At 41.6% G+C, this 26,995-nt stretch overlaps 1 protein-coding gene across 1 annotated transcript in view; it reads left to right on the forward strand.

Annotated features, from left to right (window-relative positions):
* RELN (reelin) overlaps window positions 1–26,995 on the forward strand; it is a 640,798-nt gene that overhangs the window by 271,684 nt on the left and 342,119 nt on the right. The window contains exon 10 of the mRNA XM_088480241.1: window positions 4,049–4,289. Coding sequence (XP_088336367.1) covers window positions 4,049–4,289 — 241 coding nt within the window. The remainder of the gene's footprint in view (window positions 1–4,048; window positions 4,290–26,995) is intronic.

The following is a 26,995-nucleotide window of genomic DNA, read 5'->3' on the forward strand; positions in this document are numbered from 1 at the left end:
TCCCAGTGATCGGCGAAAAATGGGGATTTTTTGATGATTATCCCCGATTCGCCAATGTTTTTTTTCACCCTATCTCATTATTTTGGTCGAAATAATAGGATAGTTCTCCCGAAAACACATAGCAGATTTGATAAGCTTGCGGACCTATGTGTTTTCGACTTTTTTTGAATGAAAAAACTGCACTTATAGTGGATTATTTTTCGGGACACATCAGGTCCCGAAAAAAAACAACCCAGATAATTGCCGGCATTGGGGCCGACCTCGGGGCTAATAGGATAGCACCAAGGCGAGGTAATTAGCCGTGGTAATTTACCACGGCTAATTGGATACCCCCCTTAGTGTAGAAGATCAGTCTCTTAGCTGCATTCAAAATGGATTGTAGCGGCAACAGTCTGTTTTTGGGAAGACAAGTAAGGACACTATTGCAATAGTCAATGCAGGAAATAATGAGTGCAAGGATTTGAGTTTTTGCAGTGTTTCATTGTGTAAGATATGGTCGAATTTTGGATATGTTTTTTAGATGTACTGTATGTAGCATGATTTTGACACAGATTGATTGGGGAACAAAGGACAGTTCAGAGTCAAGTATGCCTAGGCAGTGGGCTTGTGGGGTGGGGTTGATTGTAGAGTTGTCAACAGTGATAGAGATATCAGTTTGGTAACTACTATTGGCTGGTGGAAATATAATTAATTCTGTCTTGAATATATTAAGTTTGAGGTGGCGAGATTCCATCCAAGATGAAATGGCAGAAAGACATTCAGTGACACGGACCAGCATAGATGGTGACAAATCTGGGGAGGATATGTAGATCTAAGTATCATCTGCGTACAGATGATGCTGAAAACCAAAAGAGCTGATTAGTTTGCCAAGAGAGGTGGTATAGATTGAGAAAAGCAGAGGACCAAAGACTGAACCGTGCAGTACTCCAACAGATAGAGGTAGCCAAGAGGAGGCAGGATCCGAAAATTGAACAGTGAAAGAGCGATTAGATAGGTAGGATGAAAATCAAGAATGGGCTGTGTCCTGTACACCTAGGAATTGTAGTGTTTGTATGAGAAGAGAGTGGTCAACAGTGTCAAAGGCAGAAGAGAGATCTAGAAGAATAAGAAGTGAGTAATGGCCCTTAGACTTAGTAGTGACCAGATCACTCATTACCTTAGTCAGTGCTGTCTCTGTAAAGTATTGGGAACAAAAGCCTGACTGAAGTGGGTCCAATTTATTGTGCGAGTTAAGAAAGTGTGTGAAGCGAGTGTAGGCAAGTCTCTCCAGTAGCTTGGAGGGGCATGGGAGATGGCATGGTAATTTGAGAGAGAGTTATGGTCAGAATTTTGTTTTTTTCAAAATGGGAGTGATCACTGCATGCTTGAACAGTGATGGAAAGATACCAGTAGAGAAAGAGCAATTACAGATTTTAGTTAAGGGTGGAGACAGATCTTTACTGATTTGTGAGGGTATAGGATCAAGAGGAGAGGTAGTAGAGTAGGAGGATGAGAAGAGTGTAGATACTTCATCTTCATTTGTGGGTTCAAATGAAGAGAATGTGCCAGTGAGTTCAGGTATGGAATTGAACAGGTTACTGGCTGAGGAAGAGCCCCTTCTCCCAGCATCAGTCAATGAGGAGAGATGGAGCCAACTGGGAGAGGAGGTGTGACTGCCCTGTGCAGCACACGCTGAAGGAGGACGCAACCACGGAGCCGGTAATTGAAGGAGAGGGGAGTGCGGAGGGGGAGTGCAGAGGGGGGGACTGCTGAACTAGGGGGACCGTGAAAATTTTGCTATAGGGTCCCCCTAGGTCTAGTTATGCCCCTGTTCTGGGGGTTTTACTGTGATTTGTATAACCACAGGTTATTGAATTTGGCAATTTGCAGTAGGTCAGATTTAAAAATGTAAATCTTATGGTAATTTTCAACAATTTTACTTTAATAAACCTAGCAATTTGAAAATCAAAACGAACTTAATAAAAATGGATCCCAAGTGCGCAAAGAAATGAATCAAAAGCTGCCCATGCAACACCATAAAAGCCTTCACCAAACTTTACAGTAATACATAAACACACAAGTTGTGTCACACAGTGGCGCTTAGGTCAATATAAATAAAAGATATACTTTCTTTTCAAAAGTTCTTTTTAGCCCTGAAGTCTGTTCTTATAAGGCTTCTATTAGTTACATGAAAATGAAGACAATGGTTCTTTCCAGGTGCTTTAGTATCTCCAAAGGAAAGAAAAATAGAGACTGATAGTGCAATATTGTCATAAAACATAAAGCCTTTAATAAAACATATTTACACTCACATTTAAATGTAAAAAATTCAGCATATATCACCAACAGGTGAGTACTTGAGCATCCACAGGATAAAGGGCACATTCAGATGAAGTGGAAAAAGATGATATAATTTCTTCCCAGTACTTTAGTATCTCCAAGAAAAGGAATAAAAAAACTGATAGTGCAATATTGTCTTTTGACAATATTTCACTATCAGTTTTTTTAGTCCTTTTCTTGGAGATACTAAAGTACTGGGAAGAAATTATATCATCTTTTTCCACTTCATCTGAATGTGCCCTTTATCCTGTGGATGCCCAAGTACTCACCTGTTGGTGATATATGCTGAATTTTTTACATTTAAATGTGAGTGTAAATATGTTTTATTAAAGGCTTTATGTTTTATGACAATATTGCACTATCAGTCTCTATTTTTCTTTCTTTTGCAGATTTGAAAATCACCCAAAATATGTTGATTTAGCTATATTGTTGCTTTTTAGATTTCCACCTATGTCACATTCTATACTTTAAATGTGCTGCGGAATATGTGTGTGCTATATTAAATAACTGGTAATAGATAAAATAAAATAATAAATGTGATGTATTTTGCACCTTTCAGTTACTGTATTGAAGGAAAGTAAATGTATAGTGGCACTTCAAAGAATATATAAATATAATAATAAAAATTAAAAGATATAAAAATGGAAGATGTAGTAAAGTCCCCTTACTATCATTATTAATGTAAGCCCTCACTATCATGATACATTTAAGACATAAATGAAGCTAATCAAAACAGTACTTTAGCAGAAACACAGAAAAGTATTATTTAATGAAAGTGGTGGTTCTAAAGTTATTAGGATCTAGGACTTTCATGTTACGCCTAGACTTTTGTAATGTTTTTTTAGATACTTCTGCCTGCCTACAAAGCTATCCACGTTTCTAATATGTGGAGTCATAACACCAAAATGTAAGCGTGCAGTTTGATGTAGACTGGACAGACCATCTACTTGACATTTAGGGTCAAAGGTAATAGGGTGAGAGTTTAGAAAATGTAAGAGTTTAGCAGTAAACTCTCACACTCTTTAAACTCGGCCAATGTAACAGAGTCCAAGAACATGCAAACTCGCATGTTTTCAGACTCAAAAAACTCTCATGATTTAAACTCTCATTGAGATGTTTTCCCATTTTGTAGATACAACTCTACCAATGTGATAGTGTGAGTTTACTGCCTATTACATTTGGCCCATAGTTCGGGATGTACTAAAAGCAGAATGCGGTCAAACCCCCATTGGGTGATGCCATCTTTAGATATTATCACCGGTATGTACCCAATAAGTGGCGGAATGTACAGCATCGTGGATGCGATGCTTAGTACATCCCTCCCATAGGCTCAAAACCAAGCTTTTTATGGTGGACCATAAAAGTTAAAATAAAATGTTCAGAGATATCTACTGCAATCCCTCCTTAGAACATCAGGGGGATCCTTAATTTTTTTTTGCGGAATATCCTGCAAATATGCAAATATTTTGTGATAATTAGGCCCCAAAGTGATGAAGAGATATTAAAAGTGTTCTGCTGGTGACTATGTAGAAAAGAAGATTCTGTTTTTTATCAGTATATGTTTTGAAAATTAAAGCAAACATCCTACTCCACCTCTTCAACTTTTTTTTATTTTTATTTTAGTATAAATGTCACTGATTATTGTCAATAGTTCCAATTTATATTTTTCTCTGCTACAGTACTGCAAAGCTTAACATATGAATTTATATATGTTTTTGACCCTTCCCAGTGCTCCTTCAAATGTCAGCACAATTATCCACATTATCTACCTCCCTTATGAAGCCAAAAGTGAAAATGTGAGGTTCCGCTGGGCACAGGAGAGTACACAACCTGGAGATGTATATGAGGCGTGTTGGGCACTGGACAACATACTGATCATCAATGCTGCTCATAAACAGATTGTATTAGAAGATAATCTTGATCCAATGGACACTGGAAATTGGCTTTTCTTTCCTGGGGCTACTGTAAAGGTTTGTTCTGCATTTATTTAAAATCCTTCTCTGTCCAGCAAGATAAGTAGGGGTGCTCAGCGGTCTACAACATAATAACCAACCCACCTCCCCTGAAATACCCAATATAGTTTATACCAACATTCCATGTGTGATCATAGCACCAAACATGAAAGATGGACAACAAAATAGTTAATATGCAATTTGCATCTTTGTCTAATTCCTACTCCAATAATAGAGCAACATTTTCTAATATCTATCCTCAAGTGTCCCAACAGGTTATACATTAAAAATGTCATAGAATAGAAATATGTAGTTTAATAACTAAAAAAATATTACCTATTTATGGCTCATTTAATCCTGAAGGCCAAGTTCTTTTCCTCAACTCACTTTCTTCCGTTTTGATAATTATAACTGGTGGATACCAGTACAGGAAAGATGACACAAGTTTTTGTGGTATATATTTAGTAATAAAAGTCAGCAACAGACAGGTACAGTACATATACTATAAGTCTTTGTTACCTATTTATCAATCTTTTTTACTTAAAAATATTTGAAAACTGGTGTTTTCACACCCTTTTCACATTATTTCAGTATAATTTAAATGTTTTGATAGAAAAAAAACTCTTCCAAGCCCTTAAATTTGCCTTATTTTAGTAAGCAGATTGCATTTCCCATACTTGTTAGGGGAAATATGATCTGTTTCATATTTACTAAAATAAATTGTAGAGAAAGAAAAAGAAAATTGTAAAGAAAAAAAAAAATACCGGGATGCAGGCCTGCGATAATAACACTATCTGGAGATGGCGTTATACAGGCTTCCCTACCATTTCACCTACTCTAGCTCAGCCTTCCCTGCCTGCTGACAGGGAGAGCAGAGCATGGAGCAGGCTTCTGTGGTCAGTCCATGTGCCTGATAGACCACAGGCTGATCACAATAAAAAAAATGTTAGAATAAAAAAAAAAAAACCCAGAGACCGGGTGATCGGTGAACTTATCTGTGACCCGGTTAGCTGATCACTGGGCTCCTTCTGTAACACTGATCATCTGATCTATCCTGTGAACTGAGATGCGGTGACTGGCATCCCCAGTTTACTGCACAGGTCAGATAAAGTATGCACAGTCTCGCGATATTAAATTAAAATCTAGTTAAAAATCAAATGAAGTAGCCTCCAATCAATGAGGCACTATCATTAATGAGACTCTAGGAGCTCAATATATATTCAGGGACCTTTGGTGTTATTAAACACCATTATCGTTGACTTGTATCTATTTTATATATAAATTGATTTGTTCATGAACAAAATATGTTCACTCTGAATTTGCGTGAACTGGATGTCATTGTTTTGTAATGTTACTAGTATTTGAGTGTCTTTTCACTTTCTGAGATAATTTGGTCACTGAATGGCGCTGTTACGTAGCAATCAATTTTGTTTATTTTTTATTGTTAGAGCAAGCAAGAATATTTCTTAACATTTTAAATAGAGAAGTATAGTTAGCAGGGCCGTAACTAGGGTGGAGCGACATGTTCCACGGCATAGAGCGCCACAAGGTAATCATTCACAAACACTTGCAGTGCTTCTTTCTGGTATCTTTCACCTAATTGATCCCCGGCATCTCCTCTGCGCGTCTGTTCACACAGTCACACCCCCTGTATCTCCTCCCTGGCCGACTCTCCCTCCGTTCCCTATGCTGCCTAGTCACCTGGTTTTCCGACCCTAAGCTTCAGTCACATTTCGCTTATTTTAAGTAAACATTTTAAAATACTGTCATACTTGAGACTCTAACCCATCCCCCCTCACATGGCAGTCAGAGACTGTATACAGTACATGGAGCTATTTGCTCCTGCATAAGAAGTAATCCAATTCTAGCTATATGAAACTATTTGTATTTGTCAGTATAAAGTAACCATTGCAGCTGAGCAGATCTATGTTGTGTGTGGCTGCATAGGACTGGATATATGGCTGCACACTACATACATCTGCCTATTTGCAAAGGTTTTAAACTGACAATTACAAGTAGCTTCATATAATTAGAATTCACAGGCTTACTATGCAGGAGCAAATAGCTCATGTGTAAGATGTCTCACTACAATGCGAGAGCTGATGGGTTCAAGTCCTGGGTATGACAGTATTGAGAAATGTGTATGTTAAATAAAGGAGATTGTAAATGAAGGTGCACATATTCTCCTGTACTTACAGGAGCCTTCCTGCATGTTAATGTTAAGATGTTGGGTTCAAGTCCTGGGTTTGACTGCTAATAAAATGTAACGCAAAGGATAATGTAACTGACTGTCAAGGAGCTAAATGTGGTATAAGAGGATTGGTGTCCAAATCCATTTTCTTGAATGTTCTGAATGTCAGTATAGGTATTCTATAAATGCATGGGTATATATGTATATGTATGTGTGTCAGGGGGGCAGTCGCCAATGCTCTTTCTGGCCCAGGACACCAAAAAGTCTAGTTACGGCTCTGATAGTAACGGGCTGCTTCCGGGATGTAGTTAGGAAACCGACGGTCGAAATGCTGACCACCGGCTTCCCGACTGTCAAATTCCGGCAGTGGTCTAATGATAGGCGTCGAAATCCCGATGCCTATCATTATCCCTACGCCGGGAGCCCGACGCCCGGCATACCGAACGAAGGGGGAGAGGGTTAGGTTAGGAGCTCCCGGGAGGGTACTTAGGGTTAGAACCCCCGGGAGAGTTAGGCTAGGAGAAGGAGGGGTTAGTGTTAGGCACCCCCAGGTGAGGTTAGTGTTAGGCAACCCCCCAGGAGGGTTAGGTTTAGGCTGTGGGGAGGGGGGGTTAGGTTTAGGCACTTACAGGCTGGGAGGTTAGGTTTAGGCACTAAGGGGGGAGGTTAGGGTTAGGCACCCCTAAAGGAGGGTTAGGATTAAGGGGGGAGAGGGTTAGAAAGAGTTAATTTACTTACCTTGTAGGGATCTTCACTAACAGTCTTCCGGGCGTCAGGATTTGAACCGCCGATCTTAAGTCCGGCGGTAAATCATACTAATCCCCTGCTTCCCACCTCAGGTAATCTGACAATAAAAAAGGTGGCTCAGATAATATCATACGCAAGCGCTGTCCCTGCATGCGATATTTGATACATCCTTGCGATCTATTCAAATATGACATTGCAAATCCTGGCGATTTTATCACATCTGCATCTGAGATGCAGATTGAAATAAATAGGGCCCATTACCTCTTTTTCCCTTTCTCCTGAGTACTCTTAGGCCTTGTAGACTGGATGTAAATCCCGACAATGGAATACCGACAAGGGATTTAAGATAGGTGTCGAAATACCAACGCCTATTTTAATCCCGACGCCGGAATCCAGAAAGACGCATGCCCGAACTAAGGTAAGCCATGGACCCCTTAGTGTTAGCTGCGGGGTGGAGGGTTAGGTTTAGGCAAGTTAGCGGGGTTAGAGTTAGGTTTTGAGGGGGGAGGTTAGGGTTAGGCACCCCTAGGGGGGAGGGTTAGGGTCAGGCACCACTGGGGGGGATTAGGGTTAGGCACTAAGGGGGAGGGTTAGGTTTAGGTAAGTTAGCGGGGGTAACATTAGGTTTTGAGGGGGAGGTTAGGTTAGGCACACCTAGGAGGGGTTAGGGTCAGGCACCACTGGGGGTGGGTTAGGGTTAGGCATGAAGGGGGAAATTTAGCTTTAGGCACTAAAGGGAAGTGTTAGGGTGCGGGGTGGGGAGGGTTAGGGTTAGGCTACAATAAGGGAGGGTTAGGGGGAAAAGAGGGAGTGTAAGTATACCGCTGTCAGTATTGTGACAGGAGGCATCCCAAAAGCCGGCATTACATACCCATTCCTTGTATACAATGATGCTGAATAACACTGTAAAACATGTACTTTGTTCTCCCTTTGAATATAGCCTTCATAGCTCGTGCTGAAAGCTCCCCTGCAGCATAGTATACTATGTACTTATTGAATGTTAACAAAGTACTCCATCACTTGCTAAGTGTTAATGATTGTGAGTGCTGCAAGCAGTGACAAAAGTGATGCAATTCAAGGATATTTTCCAGGTAAAAGCTAAAGATCCTCTCTTGCAAATCAGGATGATCAGCTGTCCATGCACGTTCACATTGTTATGTTTTTATATGTTTGATGTGATACTGTGGTTAAAATGTGAGATTTCTGTGTGGAATAACAACAACAGCTGTCACTAATGGACCTGGTTGAAATGACTTTATACCATAAATATTATTTCATAAAATACTATACACATGTATAGTATTGTGACATTAAGCAGGTAAATAAATTAGTGGTAAATTTGCTAAAGGTCGTTTTTTAATTTAAAATCGTTCTGAAATCGATCAACATAGAAGTTGTGTTTCAAGGGCTAAATTGCACATTTACTAACACTTAAAAATCAAAATAAGAAAATTATCTGTTAGTAAATGTGTAATTTAGCATCTGAAACATAACATCGATGTTGATCGATTTAGACTGATTTTTTATTGATTATAATTGACCTTTAGTAAATACACCTCTTAGAATTCAAAGAGCTGGTCTTCTATGCTGATAAATATCCTTGATCCCACTGAATGCTTTTTTAATCATGTCCATCATTTACTTGGCTACACGTAAATGAGGCTGAAAGAATGGCTATTAGAAGTCATTACTACATTTTTTTTTTGGTCATAATATTAAATACCTCATCACCTGTGACCATTAATTGTCTGTGATAAAGGACAAAGTTCTGCTCTATTTCTTTTAATATGTATCGTATCAAAGCTGTGCTCTTGCTATACAAGAATTTAAGATGGCTGGTGCCAAGGGCTTCTCTGGGTGGGACAGGATAATATATGCAGCCAGGAACAGCAGAGGCCTTTCAGCTGGGCTACTCAACTTGGTGTGCAAAGTTAGGAAGGTGGTATTGGCGCTTCTTAAACCTTCAAGTAGTGATTTCTTATGGAGGTCTGGGAATAAAGGTGCCCAAGGATACGTGGAAGAAAATAAGTGATATAGGCAGGGGCAGAGATATAGGCATGTGTGGTGCACACGGGCCCCCTGGGTCCAGCGAGGGCCCACACCGCACACCCTCCACCCATATACTCTAATACTTATCTCTCCGAGGTCCTGCATTGGGTGCCTCAGCGATGCACAAAATGCAGGAAAATGGCCGCCGTGGCCATTTTCCCGGCATTTTGCGCATGCGCAGTAGGAAATCACCGGGTAAATGGCTGCCGTGCCATTTCACCGATGTTCTGCGCATGCGCAGTATACACCGGGCACACTCTAGTGTCCGGAGTCTACCGCTGCTGTCAGTTCGCTGACTGCAGCTGGGGAGAGAGGAGGGAGCCCCGGATGGGGAATGAACACGGGCCCCCTCCTCTCTTGATACGCAGCTGGATATAGGGGCAGATGTACTAAGCTCTGGAAAGTGAAAAATTGGAAAGTGATAAACTACCAACCAATCAGCTACTGACTATCATTTTTCAAACAGCCTGTAACATGACAGGAGCTGAGTGGCTGGTAGTTGATCACTCTCCAATTTATCACTTTCCAGAGCTTAATACATCTCTCCCATAGTATATACTATTATATGGTTACTGAAAGGTGCTAAATGTAGTACATTCAAATCACACTTTGGATGTTGTAATTGACTTTGTACAATCCCACACCATTGTCCTATGGTGGTTGTGCATGCTATTAAGTGTTACTAAGTCTATCTTGGTCTTTTTTTAATATCCAATACCCCAGAAGAATGGAAAGGAGTATAGTGTGCAAGGTTTTTAATTCACTAGTATTTCATTTTAGGAGTTAAAATCCAAGCTCACCCTTTGTCTGTTGGAAAAACTTTTGGGGTGTTCAAGTGGTGCTGCCATACAGAGCGCAGGACACTGTGGGCGGTACTGTGACTTGCAGGATGCCTGGAATAACACCATGCAGCCACTAGTGCTACTGCAGAGCTGCAAAAAAGTATCCAAGGGATGGTCTGGACAGGAAGCATGTGGTGCTGCTCAGAGCGTCCTAAGCATGCACCGGGCAGTGCTCTGCTTAACTGAGCCAGCGCCCCCAACCCCTCCCCCTGGACGTGACATCATGTTTAGGGGACAGGGCCAGCAAAGGCCAGCATAGAATCCTGCTACGGCACTGATCTCAGGTGCTCCAAGAGAGAAGTAGAACATTTCCAACATAGTTTAAATGGATACAAGGGTTAAGGTTCTTTCAAAATAGATTTGTCAGTTATGCTTACCTTGTAAGGAAGATTTCTGCAATTCGGAAATTCACTTAGTTACCCGATGTCCATCGGTTTATGGTCATTGAAAAATATAATAAAATGTATAATATTTGGGAAAAACTTACCATATGGAATAAAATAATGTATAAAGATCATATAAAAATACTCAGTGCTTAGACCTTATTAAAAATATGAATCTGTACATGTAATAAAGTTGGAATAAAGTGTGTACATAGAATTTTTTTTTTGAGAACTGTACTCCTTGGGACTGTGTATGAACTATGGAGACAAAAAAAAAATCGACATTTTTGTTTGTCTGTTCACTCCAGTATCACGCGAAAACTACGGGATTAATTTGGATTGTGTTTTCAATATAGTATAGCTTAGTCACCTAGAAAGAAGCAAAGATATGTATTATCTCAATGTGACATTAGGGAGAGGAGCAATAAAGGAAAAACAAGATGCTTGACACTGAGCACGTGCAATGTGCAGGCTCCTCAAGCCATAAATGACTAGATGTGTATAAAATAATTTTTTGGGGACAAATATATTTAAAGGGACTATTTATGAACTATGGAGACAAAAACCAAAATGTTATCGGAATTTGCACAGGCTCCTCAAGTCCAAAATGACTATTTGTATATAAATATATATATATATATACAATATATACATATATTGCACACCTCGAATGCAAACAGTTATATATTTATGCATATATAAATACATGGATATATATATATATATATATATCTCAAGATCTATTTCACAGGAATATCCAACTATATATTAAACACTAATCAGACCGCTTATCTTTACTTATTAAGTTGTAGTGTACATGTCAATCCAGTAGATGGCGCACCAAAAAAAATCATACATATCATAGAGTCGCTGCTCATGTTACTTGCAACCTTTAAGTGTTACTGTAGGTTAAGTAGCAATGGATTTGGGATCTACAAGATAGTGCAGCTGGACTTCCAACGCAGAGTATTGCACTGAAAGTTGGTGTTCCAATCATTGGAACTTGACTCCATCCAAGTTATGCAACGGAACCTGACTAAGGGCCTGATTCAAAGCCGCTTGTAAGCGGCCGCTCGTTCACTCCGAGCGATGTTCGCACATCTGCACATCCGTATGGGTCGTAATGTGCATGCGCCAACCAGTCAGTGCGGTCGGAAATCGTGTGTTCGCAAAATAGCGAGTGCCTGCTAATTTGAGTGACAGGATGAGGCATTTGTGGGTGGTAACAGGGGAAGGTGCTTGAAAACGGGGAGTGGAGATCCGAACGCAGGCGTGCCAAACGGTCAAAACGGGCGTTTTAAGGGTGTGCATAATTAACAAAGCAGCGTCATCGGCCACGTCACATGGTTGTCTCTTAGCCTGAACTGTTCGCATTATTGCGGTAGGAAAATCCAACCACAAGCACTGCGAGCAGTTCAGACGCCTTTCGATGTACTCGATTAAGCTAATAAATAGCGGAGATGACGTATGATGCGAACGGCCAGGGGGCTTCTTTACAAAATAGCGAGCGCTCAATTTAAATAGCCGGCCCCTTTTTGTGAGCGAGCGAGTGCAAATAGCGTCCGGCTCTGAATCAGGCCCTAAGTCACTGATTTACAGGGGAACCTAATTGAGGAACAGATTCTAATGGGATCTGGCGCAGGTGACACTGTGTTTATACCACATATACCCCTTATCCCCAACAATTTTCCTTTTCAATTCATACTCCTACAGTTTCCTATAAGCGTCTGCTTTACTATGACGATCAAGTCGCAGGGACAAACGCTCAGGGCTGCAGGCGTAGATCTCAGGACCAGCTGCTTCTCCCATGGGCAGCTTTACGTGGCTTGCTCACGAGTTAGTAGCCCCAAACATCTTTTTGTGTTAATCCCTGAAGGAAAACCTGAAAATATTGTTTACAAAGACACAGACCCGAACACCGCCCCCTGCCCTGCGGTGCCCTGTGCCATGGCACTGGTCGCACTACTCTAGTTACGGCCCTGCAAAGACATGTTGTGATCAATGTCTACAAAATAAAATATACATCACAGTATAAGATGCCACTACTGTCATCTAAAATTAGTTCAGCTGAACAATAACAGACATCCACGTGAGCAAAGCTGTGGGCAAACGCTACGTTTTTTTTTTTATAAAACTGTAAAATTCCATTAATAAGTTAAATAAACTTTGTTGGATTAATACAGTAGAATACAGAATAAAAGATTTGGTTAATTATGGCCAGTATAAGCACATACAGATATTGCTCAAGTCGCTGCACATAGCCCCCAGGTGACTCTACTGTGACAATCGTCTTTCTTGCTCAAAATTTGTGCCTTATTTGATTGAATAAATAGAATTGGGAATGACAAAACTACATTTCTAAATTACACTGATCAATTTGACATGCAACATTTGTACATCTGTGTGCGAGTACGCCAAGTTCTGTTGTGCTTCACCTTTAACTTTGTAAGTGAAAATTAATTCCTGTGCGGTTAAATTTAAAGAAAAATATGGTATGCTATGCCGTGTGATGCTAGGTGTATGAAGATACATTTGTACAATAAACATAATTAAACAGTAGTAAAAAAGTAAAAAAACGCCCGAAAAAGTCCTGTAGAATAGGAGCAAGTAATGCGCGGTGATGAGAGAGGCAGATCTTGTGCTGAGCGGAGAGATCGGGTTGGAAGATGTTGTTAGATGAGTGAAGATATGTATGTTGGTGTGGTTTGGTTAATAGTTTTATGTGTGAGTGTAAGTATTTTATATTGAATACGGTAGAAGACCGGCAGCCAATGGAGGAACTGACAGAGTGGATCAGCAGACAATGAACGTTTGGCGAGAAAGATCAGCCTTGCAGCTACATTCATAATGGATTGTATCGGCAAGAGTCTGTTTTTGAGAAGACCAGTAAGGAGAGACATGCACCTGAACACGCCTTGCCGCCACTCCATGAAACCTCCCTCAAATGTTCCCTGACTGTCAATTACATAGTGAATAAATGATTGCTGCGAGCGACTACGGTAATGTACCTTGACGTATGTGTAGTGTGACTCAGGCACATGCTCAGATGGTTGATACTCGCTCAATTACGAAAGCATTGGCATAGCTTACAACTTTAAATCAGTGTCAGATGTAATGAATTGTTTATGCATTGCAACCCAATAATTAATTATATCCTTCTCTTAGAAGCTCCAATCAAAACTTATTTGGTGAAACTGCTTTCTGAGCCACAGGTTATAATGTGCAGTCAGTTCAGTTGATCACCTGTTTTATCTTGCACTTCAAATGAATGCACAAATAACATGATTCTTGATATTCACGCAAAACGGACAATGGGCCTGATTCAGAGCCGGACGCAATTAGCGCTCGCTCGTCCAGAAAATAGGGGTGGCTATTCAAATGAACCGTTCGCTGTTTGCGGTCTGTTCACGCCTCTAGGTCTGAACGAGCGAACAAAACTTGCGATCGTTTTTTGGGAAACTACGCCCCCTGGCCGCTCGCATCCTACGTCATGTCCGCTATTTATTAGATTAATCGAGTACATCGAACAGGGTGTGAGCTGCTCGCTACTCTTGTGGTTGGTTTTTGCTACCACAATTTTGCGAGCAGTTCTGGCTTAACAAAAACCCAGTGACGTGGTCAATGACGCTGCTGTTTTAAATATGCACACCCATAAAACGCCCGTTTTGACCTTTAAGCACGCCTGCGATCGGATCTCCACTCCCCGTTTTCAAGCACCTTCCCCTGTTACCACCCACATACGCCTCATCCTGTCACTCAAATTAGCAGGCATTCGCTATTTTGCAAGCACATGAATTTCGGCCGCACTGACTGGTTCGCGCATGCGTATAACGATCCGTACGCATGCGCAGTTGGGCAAACATCGCTCGGAGCGAACGAGCTGCCGCTTACGAGTGGCTCTGAATCAGGCCCAATGTTTATTCGTCTGCACATTCCCAGAGCAGTTTCTGGACTATATGGTGCGAACAGTTAAAATGTGCCCCCCCCCACCACCACCCAGTTATTTTCCAAAAAGTACCTTTGCATACGCCGAAGTCGCGGACGCTTCTGAAAAACAGGATGTGGCACCACAACCAGGGCTATGGCATCACAACAAGGAGCATGGCCTAAAAACCCACACACACACATACAATGGCCCCCATAGTAAAAAAACACAACAATGGCCCCCATAGTATAAAAAAAAACCAAAATGGCCCCCCCATAGTCAAAACAATTAAACATATATTAGTTGCCCCCAGCTTCCCACAGAAGTATTACCTGACTTGTCGGCAGCACTACAGAGTAGAGCTCCCAGTCCCTGCCTCTACCTTAACTGCGGACAGCAGCACTACAGCCTCAGAGATGCTGAGGCAGACTGAGGGGTTGAGCCTAGTTCCACGGATGCCCACTGCTGCATCCTCTCAGGTGGATATGTGACCTGGCAATGTCTCAGCTGATTGGCAGAGCCCAGCACTGCCTGCACCTGAAGGTAGGACTGGTGGCCCTGCCGTTGCTGACAGTTGCTCTGTGTCCCCGTTCCCCTACTTGGGTGGCCGATGTCAGCAGGAGTCCGAGTTCCCCGTGCGATTGCATGACCCGCCCGCCCCTGGAAACAGCCCTGCACATTGCACATGTTGTAGAGTTGCAGTAAGATTTGGAGGTACAGTAGCAGAAATGTAAGGGTGTTCCTGGACGTTGATTGGGAAGTAACAGGTGATCGCTAAATTGGAGTTTTGCGGGCGTGTCACTGATAGGATAGAAGGCCATACTCAGATGGACAAACTGCACTTGCCATAGGACAGGTTCAAGTTTTGATCTACAATCACTGACAGTGAGCGTGTCAGTCCTTGAACATTTGTACGCACAGATGTGCACCAGGGAATAATTTAGCAGCATTACCATTAAAATGCAGATGCTACTACGGCAAAAGATGAAGCCGCATCTGCGTTCGAATGTTTGATGCACCTTATTTGCCTAGGTGTCCCCAACTGTTTCGTCTGCATGGACATTTTCTCCAGCATGTTTACTGTAGTCAAAAAATACCTGGGAAAGACATCTTTGTGGAAGTATTGTGCGTACACATTAGGACGACCGGCAATTGTGCAGATGGTCTGCAGATTTCCCTTCGCCCCAGACCATCACAGATTGCCGGTACACACTAGACAATTTAATGAACAACGGAACAATACCTCATTCCCTCCTTTATTAAAATGCACTGCTGCACACACGATATCGCTTGATTGACCATGCAGCACTGTCAATCAAAAAATATAATAAGTCGTTCGCAGGAGTGCGCATTTGAGGGTACACACTAGACAATGTAGATGATTTGTCTTTCCAATATGACAAATCGCCCTGATAACATCCTAGTGTGTACCCACCCTCAGTTACTGCTGTGAGAAGCAATGGGTAAACAAAAAAGCATAATAAAAATATATACCTAACCTATTAATGAAATAACACTCCCAGATTTGCTGAGTACACATACTTCATTTTGTGAATTTAAAGAAGACTGTTTTCTTTATTTTTGTCTTATTGAAAAGCAAGTATGCTGTAGTGTTTTTATCTGTAATGGCTTGGATTGTGCAGATTTACGTTTATTATTTTTTGTGCCTCAAAAGATATAATTTAAATATAAAAATAAGTCTTCTATACATAATCACCGAATGTGTATCTTATTTCATTAATGTGGAAAATGTTAATGCAAATTCTGAAGATGAAAGATAGGCAGCATAATTGGCAGCATTTCAGTTTTTTTTTTATTCATTATAATTGTTCAGACGTCTACAATCCCCCATGCAGACTGACAGGGACTAACGGAACAGTGTTTCTTTTATATGTTGCTTTCCAATGTACTTGTCACAATCAGCTATATGATTGTATTATGAGGGTTTGAAGACGAGCCAATTAAATATTATGCTGACATGTTGGAAGGCTGACATAATAACGCACACTTGGTTCTTTGCATCCTGTCTCCCGTTTGTCATATTCCTGTTTTTTGGGGTTTTTTGTTTCTGCATGGAAACCACTAATGATTAATGTACTTGGATATGAATTATTTTATATGACTTGCAGTATACTTTTATTGAATTGTTAACAGAAGATTGAAATGTGAAAGGAGGTGCTACATATTCCTACTTTTATTTTTGCTCACTGGTTGTACTCTGTTTTAACACTTTATCTTCACCTCAACTTTAATTTGTATTGATAGTTGTTATATATTTCATTAGACTGGATTAGCATATTCCTTATTTAACCGCTTAACTGGCATCGTTGCATTTGTTGCGACTGCAGCCAGCAGTGCTTCAGCTTGTAATGTTGCATCACATGCGACCGTGCTGCCACACTGCTTCCCCCGGATTTTGCAGAGGAGATTCGTTCTGTGCCTTAGTTCCCCTCCAAGGGAGGAATGATCATCAGTCCTCCCTGACACATGCTCTGCTGCACACTGCATATGGGGAGGGGGGTGAAGGTGTATGCCCATGGGTGCTGGGGAGTAATCAGGACCATTGGGGGATATAATATAAGTTGGGGTGAGGGGGGGGCTAATAAAGAGTAATAGGACTCTGGAGGGGTTAAATAGTAAAAAACAAATTATACTGGTCACGGGAGAAGGAGAAAGAGGGAGGGGAAAAGAAAACGGGTCTTTTTACAGGGGGGTTGGTTTAGAAAACAGGAATTTTTGTACTGTTAATGGGGTGTGGGGGAATGATATTATTAGGATTTATGACACCTGGGGGGGGTCTATTGCCTGTAGGGGGTGGGTAGTTATTTTATAATGGGGGCCTATGGACATGTAGGGATGGGGGTTTCAAAACACCACCTAGACATATATATTCTTTTATAAAATATTTAATTATTTGTTAAAAATAATTTTTAATCTTTATTAAGTAATAAAAAAATGACCATTTCTGAGCGGTGTTCTGGGAATTAAATTGGCAGTTAAGTGGTTAAAGGGACTTTCCACTTGCAGGCAACTTTAAGTTCTTAGTTTATACTGCAGTGACTGACAAACACAATAGAGGGCTTGAAGGCAGACACATAAATGGCCATTATCCTCTTGTTCCCGTAATTAAACATAAATCACAGCAAAGTAGCACACCCTGCTTATATTATAGTGCTTACAACTAGTCCCATATTTTGCAGCATATACTGTGTCATATTTCTGTAGACTGGATGGCACAGACCTAAGGAAAAATTGCTTCTCCCCAGCAGCTCAAACAGTGTGTCAACCGGAGTATTCTTATTGCGCTCACCAAAATGGTTAACTTGTTTGGGTGGTAAAACTGAGAACAAAGGTACTCCAGTCTCCTTTTAAATAATATAAAGTAGATTAGTAATGCAAATTGTGGCTGAAATAACGTATGCTACTCTTTATCTATGATGACTAAGGATGTAACAAAAGTACTAGAAACAGTATATATATAAACACTTTACTCCTAAAAGTCACAACAATAATGTCATATATATCTCAATAAGAAAACTGTCTCACAAGTGGTATCATAATACAAAGTACATGTGAATTTAAATGGAAAAAACTGAACATATCAAATGAAAATACATGAAAAAAAAAAATAGAAAAAATGAAAAAGAGAAAAAAAAACAGCCAATGACTATAATAAGGTCAATTGTATTAAGATGGATATTCTATAGTAAAAATGGTAATGAAGTATAGAGAGTGGCGTCCCACAACTCTGATACAGATGTCTCTTTGTCGGGTATAATGCCGACCAAATAGTTCTTAAAGTGAAAGATGACTCTTGTTGTTTGTAAACTTTGGTCTCTAATATGGGGTATCCCTAGGACTGCAGGTGGACTCTGGACTATACTGCTCTCAAGATGGACAAGTAATCATGTTCTATATGTGTATAAGCATCCCCTGATACCTGTACCCAAAAAGATGCAGCTGTAGCATAGGGAGGGGATGTTCCTAACCTAAGATTCAAAAAGATCTGACCGCTAGGCACCCCCTCCTCTAACTTAGTCTTACCTTCCCGCATGGTTGTGTATAGATACCTTTTAGGATTTGTACCTGGAAGTGAAGTGAATGAGGGCGGAAGTGCAGTTCCATGCCCATAAAGTCCACCAAGAGAAGAAATGTGTCACCTCGCGGGTTCGCTTTGCTCGCCACGCTTTGGGCACGGTGGCTCTCTTCGCTCGCCACAGGTTTATATTCCCCTTTTATGTCCATGTGGATAGTAAGGAATGACGTTGGACAGTAACTGATGACATCAGAGTACAAATACTGAAGGGGATCTATCCACTACCCTTCCCGCACTCCTCCAGGTGACCCGGCATCCATCTGTCTTCTTATCAGCTCCAAACACCGGCAGCTGCCTAGTGTTTCTGTGGTTTTTCTCCCTGCACTTCCGGGTCTTGTGATGGCGGTCACGTGATGACGTCTATGCAGGCTGTGGGAGGCTTTGGGTAGTAACAAATGGCGGTGAACTCTCAGGGTAATCTTGAGTCATCGGTCACTTATCGCTTATAGTATACAATTGAATTGGTCTTGCAGGTACTTCTATGCGTATCGGCCCATTTGGGCCTTCGTCAGGGAGTTAGTGGTGACCATTTTGGATTTGGGCATTATATGCCCTTCATTTGTGACATCATTCTGGGTGTGCGTTCCTGTTCTTCTATATGTAATATGAAGAAGTCAGGTCTGTTATAAGCCTGTAACCCGTTCTATAGTCTTGATCTAAAAACATCCCTCTATGTCCCAGAGTCACAATAGCAATTATGGAAACAAATGGGTTTACAAATAAAACAAAACGTGCATCAAAATAAATAAATACATCTGGGTTATATGATGAGCATGAATATAAATGGATAATTGAATCCATGAAATACAATTGGAATCATTTCTATGTCCTGTAGAAGAATGTAGGTTACCTAGTCTTATATGGTAGTGGAAACGTTAAATCTGTAAAAATCCTATCCAGTGGTTAAAATAAAATCAGGAAATAATAATAGAAGTATTTAAATATTGAAAAAGGTCAAAGAATAATATGATAAACCAAAAATCCAAAAGATAGATGAACGGAAGTACTCAATCAGCCTATCTTATACAAGGTACAGAGGGATATTATACACACTAGAAAGTATAAAGGAATACCTAATTACAGCATGCCTCTATTCTCGATGAGTTGTGAAATTATCATGGTTATATTCTACTGATGATCTTAAAGATTGTATGAGATCCCCCAGCTGGGGTTCTCATAGGGTTAGGCTAGCCTGTAATCACTGCTTTTATCTCGTTGTCCACTTTTAGACCATGGGGTTTTAGAATTTTAAAAGTGTATATCCTCTTACTGATTTTTTTTTCAAAATCCCCTCCAGTTGCTAGCGATTTGTTTTATACCTACAAATTTCAAATCTGCAGTGCTTTGATCATGCTTTTCTTTAAAGTGATTTGAGAGACTGTGTCTCTAGACCCTTTTTGACATGATGTGTTCGGATATGCGGGTCTTCAGTGTTCTTGTTGTCCTCCCTACGTACTGCAATCTGCACAGGCATTCTATGAGGTAAATCACTCCTCTGCTTTGACATGTGATGTGTTCATTAATCTTGAAAGATTTTTGGGTTTTATTGGAATCAAAATTCATAACCTTCATGGTGTTAATGGTATGTGTTTTACTATACATGCAAGTCTTGCAATAAAAGAAACCCTTACTAATTGTGTCACTCGTTAATGTTGATTGTTTCAATTCTTTCTTACCAAGATGTCTATGTGTCAGCTGTGCTTTCAGGTCTGCTGCTTTTCTGTATACCACCTTCGGTTTGTCCAGTAGTATGTCAGCCAATATTTTATCCTCTAGGAGGATGTGCCAATGCCTGTGAAGTATCTTCTCTAACTTCCTATTGTCTTGGTTAAACAGTGTAATGAAGATTGTTTTATATTTTTCACTTTTTACTTATTTCTCTGTATGTTAACAGTGCCTCTCAGTCTGTGTCTGCAATCTTTTGAAGGTCCTCATCAAGTTTGTTCTCCTCATAACCTCTATCTAGAAATTGTTGTTTCATGTTCTTCACCTAAGTTCCAAAATAATCTATTTTAGTACCAGTGGCGTCCCTCCCCGCAGTGTCACCTGGGGCGGGGAGGGATGCTGTGTGCCACCGAAAAGGGGGCGTGATCACATGGGATGGGTGTGGCCACACATGAAGGGGGCATGGCCTCACGGCCAAACCCCTGTGGTCCCGTTATTACTGGGGTGGCAGGGGGTGTGCCGGAGGTGCGGACTGCCCTGTGTGCAGTACCAGCCGGCTCCCTCACAGTGTCAGCACCCGGCTCCTTTCACTGAGTGGGAGTCAGCACCTTGGTGTCACACGTCGGCGGGTGACACATGGGTGTGGCCCACACCACCCTTGTGACGCCACTGTTTAGTACAGTTACGTCTGATACACTTAAACTCATCTAGGGATATACTCTGCAACTAGTTGGGATAGTGTTCGCCAGGGCTGCCATCAAAAATTGTGGAGCACGGGACTGACAAAACAGGCAGGGCCCCCCCCCTCCTGCCCCTCCCTCAACCGAAAACTGGGGGGGCTGATGTCACGCCGTGCCAGCTCACTAGAAACACTTTATTGCGGCGTATGTAGGAGGTGGAGCGGGAGGGCTGCCCTGGGCTGCTAATTGAGAAGTGACTTGACTCACTCTATTGTGCTGCAGAAGGGAGGGTAGTGAGGGACTAGCTGGTAACTTTTAGATTGGGAGGCAAAGACAAGCAAGTGGCCCCTGCGAGCCCAGGGAAAAAGGCCTAACACGCTGGTGGTCTAGGGTGGTAATGAGTTAGGGTTGTCCCACTGGGACCTTACCTGCTCTGAGGACCTTGGGGGGCACAGAGAGGGTACCGTCAGCTGGCCAAGCACTGGATCCTCACTTGCCTCTGGGCGGTAGCTTGACTTCGCCATCTACTTGACTCCCCGCAGACTTAACTTGACCAGCAAAGAAGCCGCAATAAAATATATGCCATCATAAAATATATTGTCTTGTCCTTTCATATATCTGTACACACGTGCTCCCCCTTCCCTCATCTCATCCACACTGTGCTCCCCCTTCCCTCACCTCACCCACACTGTGCTCCCTCATCCATCATCTCACCCACACTGTGCTCCCCCTTCCCTCACCTCACCCACACTGTGCTCCCCCTTCCCTCACCTCACCCACACTGTGCTCCCCCATCCCTCACCTCACCCACACTGTGCTCCCCCATCCCTCACCTCACCCACACTGTGCTCCCCCATCCCTCATCTCACCCACACTGTGCTCCCCCTTCAATCATCTCACCCACACTGTGCTCCCTTCCCCTTATGTCACCCACACTGTGCCCCCTTCCTTCATATCACCCACATTGTGCTCCCGCCTCTCACCCACACTGTGCCCCCTCATTTCATCCACACTGTACCCCCTGATGTTGCTCACCAACACTGTGCCCCCCCCCCCCCCTCCAACACTTACCTATAAAAATGCTGGCCAGTCCTGCTCCCTGGCAGTTGGCTCCTCTGCATGCAGAGCCTGCTGTGCTGTCATCATGCCTGCTGGTAGCCGGGGTCCCTGGAGAAGCTGAACACGGCACAAACTGGGGTGGGGGCGGAGCTTCAGGATGACTCATCGGCTCTCTTAGCCAGTGATCAGAGGAGTCCGAAGCAGACAGCTCAGCTTACTTCAGGCTCCTCAGATGACTGGCTTACATATACGAGGAGTCATCACAGGCAGCCGGGCCACGCTCCCACCCCAGTGCTGCTCACAGTGCTCAGAATCAGCCTCCACTCTTGATTCAGCTTCTCTGCAAATGCCAGGTCCTGCACGTGTGTGCACCATCTGGCTGCAGACTGTTAGCTGTACCTTGTCCTCTGGCCCAGCCAGGCAGCCTCTGGGGGTAGAGGTGGGCGGCCACAGCGTGTTGTCAGAGCGGGCACCGGCCGCACCTGTTGTAACACTTTTTTTCAAAGGGATGTCTCACACATCATGTGTGTGCCGGCCGCGGAGTAAGTAGACGGAGCAGGAGGGCAGTCGGCACACACTTTTACAGTGCAGTAGAATGGGGTAGGAGCGGGCCCCCCAAGTGTCTGGGCCAGGGACTCTAGTGAGGATTTAGCTGTTCACATCCACACTCTTTTGGTATGTTTTTTATTAATATTGTTAGGTATAGGAAATTTACTGATCTCTGGCTGTAATCAGTCGTAAACATCAAGTTATTTTGTTGTTATTAATGTAACTTAAAAAATTCAGCAACTCCTCTTGCTTACCATGCCTTACAAAGATGACATCATCTATATACAGGGCCAGGTTTGCCCCAAAGTCATGCTCACACCAGATGTTCAACTTCTCCCACCTACTCATAAATAGGTTTGAATAACTCGGGGCAAACCTAGTCCTCATGGCTATAACGGTTGTCTGAATATAGTATGTGTCTTCAAACAAAAAATAATTGTGTTGCAACATGAATTCTATGCAATCTATGATGGAATATGTTTGAGTCTCTTCCATGTCTGGATCTGTTTAAGAAAATGTCGTTTTGCTTCTACTCCTTGTGTTTTTTTGATCACTAAATAAAGTGATGTTATATCACTGGCACAAATCCAGTAGGTGGATGATCAGAGGAGAGCTGCTGTTCCAGACAAGGACTTATTGGTGGATTCCTATTCCCGGGAGGTACCCCTTTTGTGTACCCTATGCTTGATGGTGTTATTGTACAGCCTAATATCTGGTACACTGCCTCATATCTGTTTTTTTAATTGTTGTCGCGAAATAAAACTGTATCACACTATTGCCTACTTCTGTCTCTCCCTTCTTTATATATAAACATTTGAGGGATAAGAAGTACAGCAAATAAGGGGCAGAAGAACCCGACCTCCTTTGATGAAGTCGGATAAAGTGACATTTATTGATATACATACACTGGGCAAAAGTTGAAGGTTAAGAACTGTATCTGAAGATTGAATTCGTTTCCAGGAATGGACGGTATTATATTGAAAATTTACTTGGACTGAGTATTTAGAAACTATTGTTCCCCATCTATATTTTGCGCTGGGCTACTATTTTTATCATATCTTTACACGTGGGGTGTTTTCAGGCGAGCACCAAGCCTATAGCAGCATCTTAATTGTTGGAGCACATATGTTGTTCGATTTATTGTTAGTACAAATCCAGTAATCGTCTGACCACTGTACTCCCTTGCAACCATGCAGGACTGAGCTTTAAGTGACATGGTTGCATCTGATGCGTCCAGTGAGAAATGGCCATTAGTCAGCTGCTGAAAGAAACTACCACAAAACCTGGCACCAACGCTACTACCATCCTGTGTTCCACAGTGTTCTACCCTAGCCCCCATGCTATTTGCATATCCATTCTACCACTGGGTGAAATAATTAGACTTCACTTCATATTACCTAAAATGTAAATCTTAAAATACAGACTTTGAATGGACATGCTATATTTAAAGGTATACATAAGTTCAGAGTTAATGTCAATGAAGAGAGTGGTGTGAGTGTGTTGTGTATATACACACACACACACACACACTACTGGTCAAACGATTTAGAACACCACCATTTTTCCTGTTCAATGATCTCTGGCTTTCTATCTACAATGGAGATCAAATATTTTTTGTTAAGATCTTCCCAACACTGTTATAGAAGTTCCCACAACTGTATTGCATTTGCAGGTTGCTTGTTTTCATCCTTCTGTCCAGTGCATTACAAACCAGGTCGGTGTTGTTTAAGTCTGAAAACTGTGCTGGCCATTCCATGATTAAATGATTTGAAGTCTACCGCCTTGTTCTTCTCCTCAAAAGTAGTTCTGACACAGCCGGGAGGTATGTTTTGGGTTATTAATTATCTTGTTGTAGGATAAACACTTGACCAAATACTGTAGACATAAACCAGAGGGTATTGCATGGTGCTACAAAATGCTGTGGTAGCCCTTTTGGTTCAGGGTGCCAGTCACCATCTCAGAATCAAGCAAAAGAACACCAGACCATCATGCTTCATCCTCCTAGTTTGACAGTTGGTTTCACAGGTGCTTATTTACCAAATATGGTGCTGCTTCCTGGCGTGTTTAAGCCCAAGTGTTACATCTGTACTCGACTGAATCATTGGAATGACTTGAGTTGCTGACTTGTGATGATGTTAGACTGGGCGTTGGCCTGGTCGACTGTGATTGGTTTGCCAGCAGTTTTATTCAGGTGCTGGCTCTTGGGCCTGTGTGGGTTGTTCTGTTCTGGCTGTGTCTCCCACAGGATTCTATGTTTTTCTTGGTCACTGGTTCTAGCTGTTTACAAGCTGCCTAAGAAGGATTGCTGGTTTCTTCCTCTGCTAAGTATCCTGGATACATTCTATTACATATTATTGCTAGCAGATGTACACCTGGCTAATATACTACTCTGGATAATCCATGTGTTTTGAAATGTCTTATCCTGCAGTTTGCTGTATATCTAAAAAAATGACTGAGTTTTGCAATTACTCTCATGCTTATTGAATTATCATTCTGGAATTATTACTATTGCTTAAAAATGTATATATTACTAATGTAGTGAAAATATCACTGCAAACCCTTTTATTAGCTGCATAAATAGCTAAATTTTATTCTTGTTTGTTACTAGCTTGCAGTGACATTAACTGCAGGAGAGTATTCTGGTAATCACAGTTTAGCACTGCTATTTGTATTACCACATAACTTAGCTTTAGACAGACTTCTTCTGTCTAGTGTGAGAAGTTAAGCAGTAAGGTCTTGGGTTTATTCCTGGATTGGAGAGCTCCTGAGAATCTAGATGTAGTTCCCTATATGAGTGTCACATTCCTATGACTATATTATGTTACCTGTGCTTCCTGTACTGTTATTACTTTAAGTGCGAAGTCCAGACAGCAGCCTAGTACCTACGAACAAGTGAGTGTTTCGGGAAAGGGGTTTTTAATTGGTGAAGGGCACTTTGTTTAGGTTTTGACATTGCAGGAGTTCATCAGGTATCATAACATTACAACCCACCTATATTATAGAAACTGACATTATCTGGAACTGACATTATGGAACGCCAGCAGATGAATGTAGTACAAGAGTTAATGAGTCAGGTGCAGCCATTGACACATTATGTGCAGGAATTGTCTAAGAAGGTTGCAGTTCAGGAATAAGTTGTTTCTAGAGGATCTGAGACTTTATTTCCTGAGCCTAAAATGAAGTTGCCAGATCGGTTTTCTGGGAATCGCAGTTTATTTAACAACTTTAAAGATAGTTGCAAATTATATTTTCAATTAAGACCTGTTTCTTCAGGTTCTGAGACTCAGAAAGTCGGTATAATTATTTCACTATTGCAGGGGGATCCTCAAACCTGGGCCTTTGGGCTTGAATCGGGTTGTGGGGAATTATCCTCTGTAGAGGTTTTTTAGTGCTTTAGGCATTTTATATGATGACCCTGCTAGGGTTGCTTCAGCGGAATGGCAGCTGCGGTCATTGAAGCAGGGCGCTGGGTTAATTGAGAATTATGTTACTACATTTCGTAGGTGGGCTAATGATTCCACTTGGAACTACACCGCTTTGCAAAGTCAATTTTGTTGGGGTTTAACTGAGACTATCAAGGATGCTCTTTTTCAATATCCACAGGAGACAACCTTAAACTCTCTTTTTAAACTCACTATTAAAATTGATAGATGTTAGTCTGGTAAAACTATTGCTTTTGTTACCGTCCCAGTAGAATTGTTTCTGGGGGGCTTACATAGGGAATCCATTAGTTTTTTGGTTATTGAGTCTCCTTTTTTTTCTGTGGTTTTGGGATTTCCTTGGTTACATCAGCATAACCCGGTTATTGAGTGGAAGATTTGTCAGATTATTCAATGGAGTGAGAAATGCAGAAAGATGTGTACTGCTCTCCTGGTTTGTCTCCTCCAAGCTCGCTAGGTTACCCAGTACTTATCATGATTTTGAGGATGTGTTCAATAAAAAGGCTGCTGAGGTTTTACCCCCACATCACCTCTATGATTGCAGTATTGAACTTATTCCTGGTAGTTGATTACCTACGGGGCGGTTGTTTAATTTAACAGTTCCTGAAAGAATGGCTGTTGAGGACTTTTTTAAGGAAAACTTGGAGAAGGGTTTTATTAGACATTCAAGTCACCTTTGGAGGCTAGTCTTTTTTTTGTTTCTAAAAAAGTTGGGTGGTTGAGAACCTGTATGGATTACAGAGGCTTGAATAAGATGTCAGCCAAACAAGTTACCCTTTGCCCTTTATTGATTAATTATTTGAACAACTTAAAGGTTCCTCCATTTTCACTAAAATTGACCTTAGAAGTGCATATAATTTATTCGCATTCGTGAGGGCGATGAATGGAAAACTGCATATGTCACTCATTCTGGTCATTACGAGTCGTTAGTCATGCCATTTGGTCTTGCTAATGCCCCTGCTGTGTTTCATGATTTTATCCATTATGTATTTCAGGATTTTTTAGGCAGATTTGTGGTGATTTACCTACATGACATAATGATCTGTTCCATCTTTGCAGCAGACCCCTATGCTGGTATACTACTCTTGTTGTGTGATT

Source organism: Taudactylus pleione, unplaced genomic scaffold (genome assembly GCF_031769625.1).
Source record: "Taudactylus pleione unplaced genomic scaffold, aTauple2 ptg000251l, whole genome shotgun sequence".
In the NCBI taxonomy this organism is placed as follows: Eukaryota; Metazoa; Chordata; class Amphibia; order Anura; family Myobatrachidae; genus Taudactylus; species Taudactylus pleione.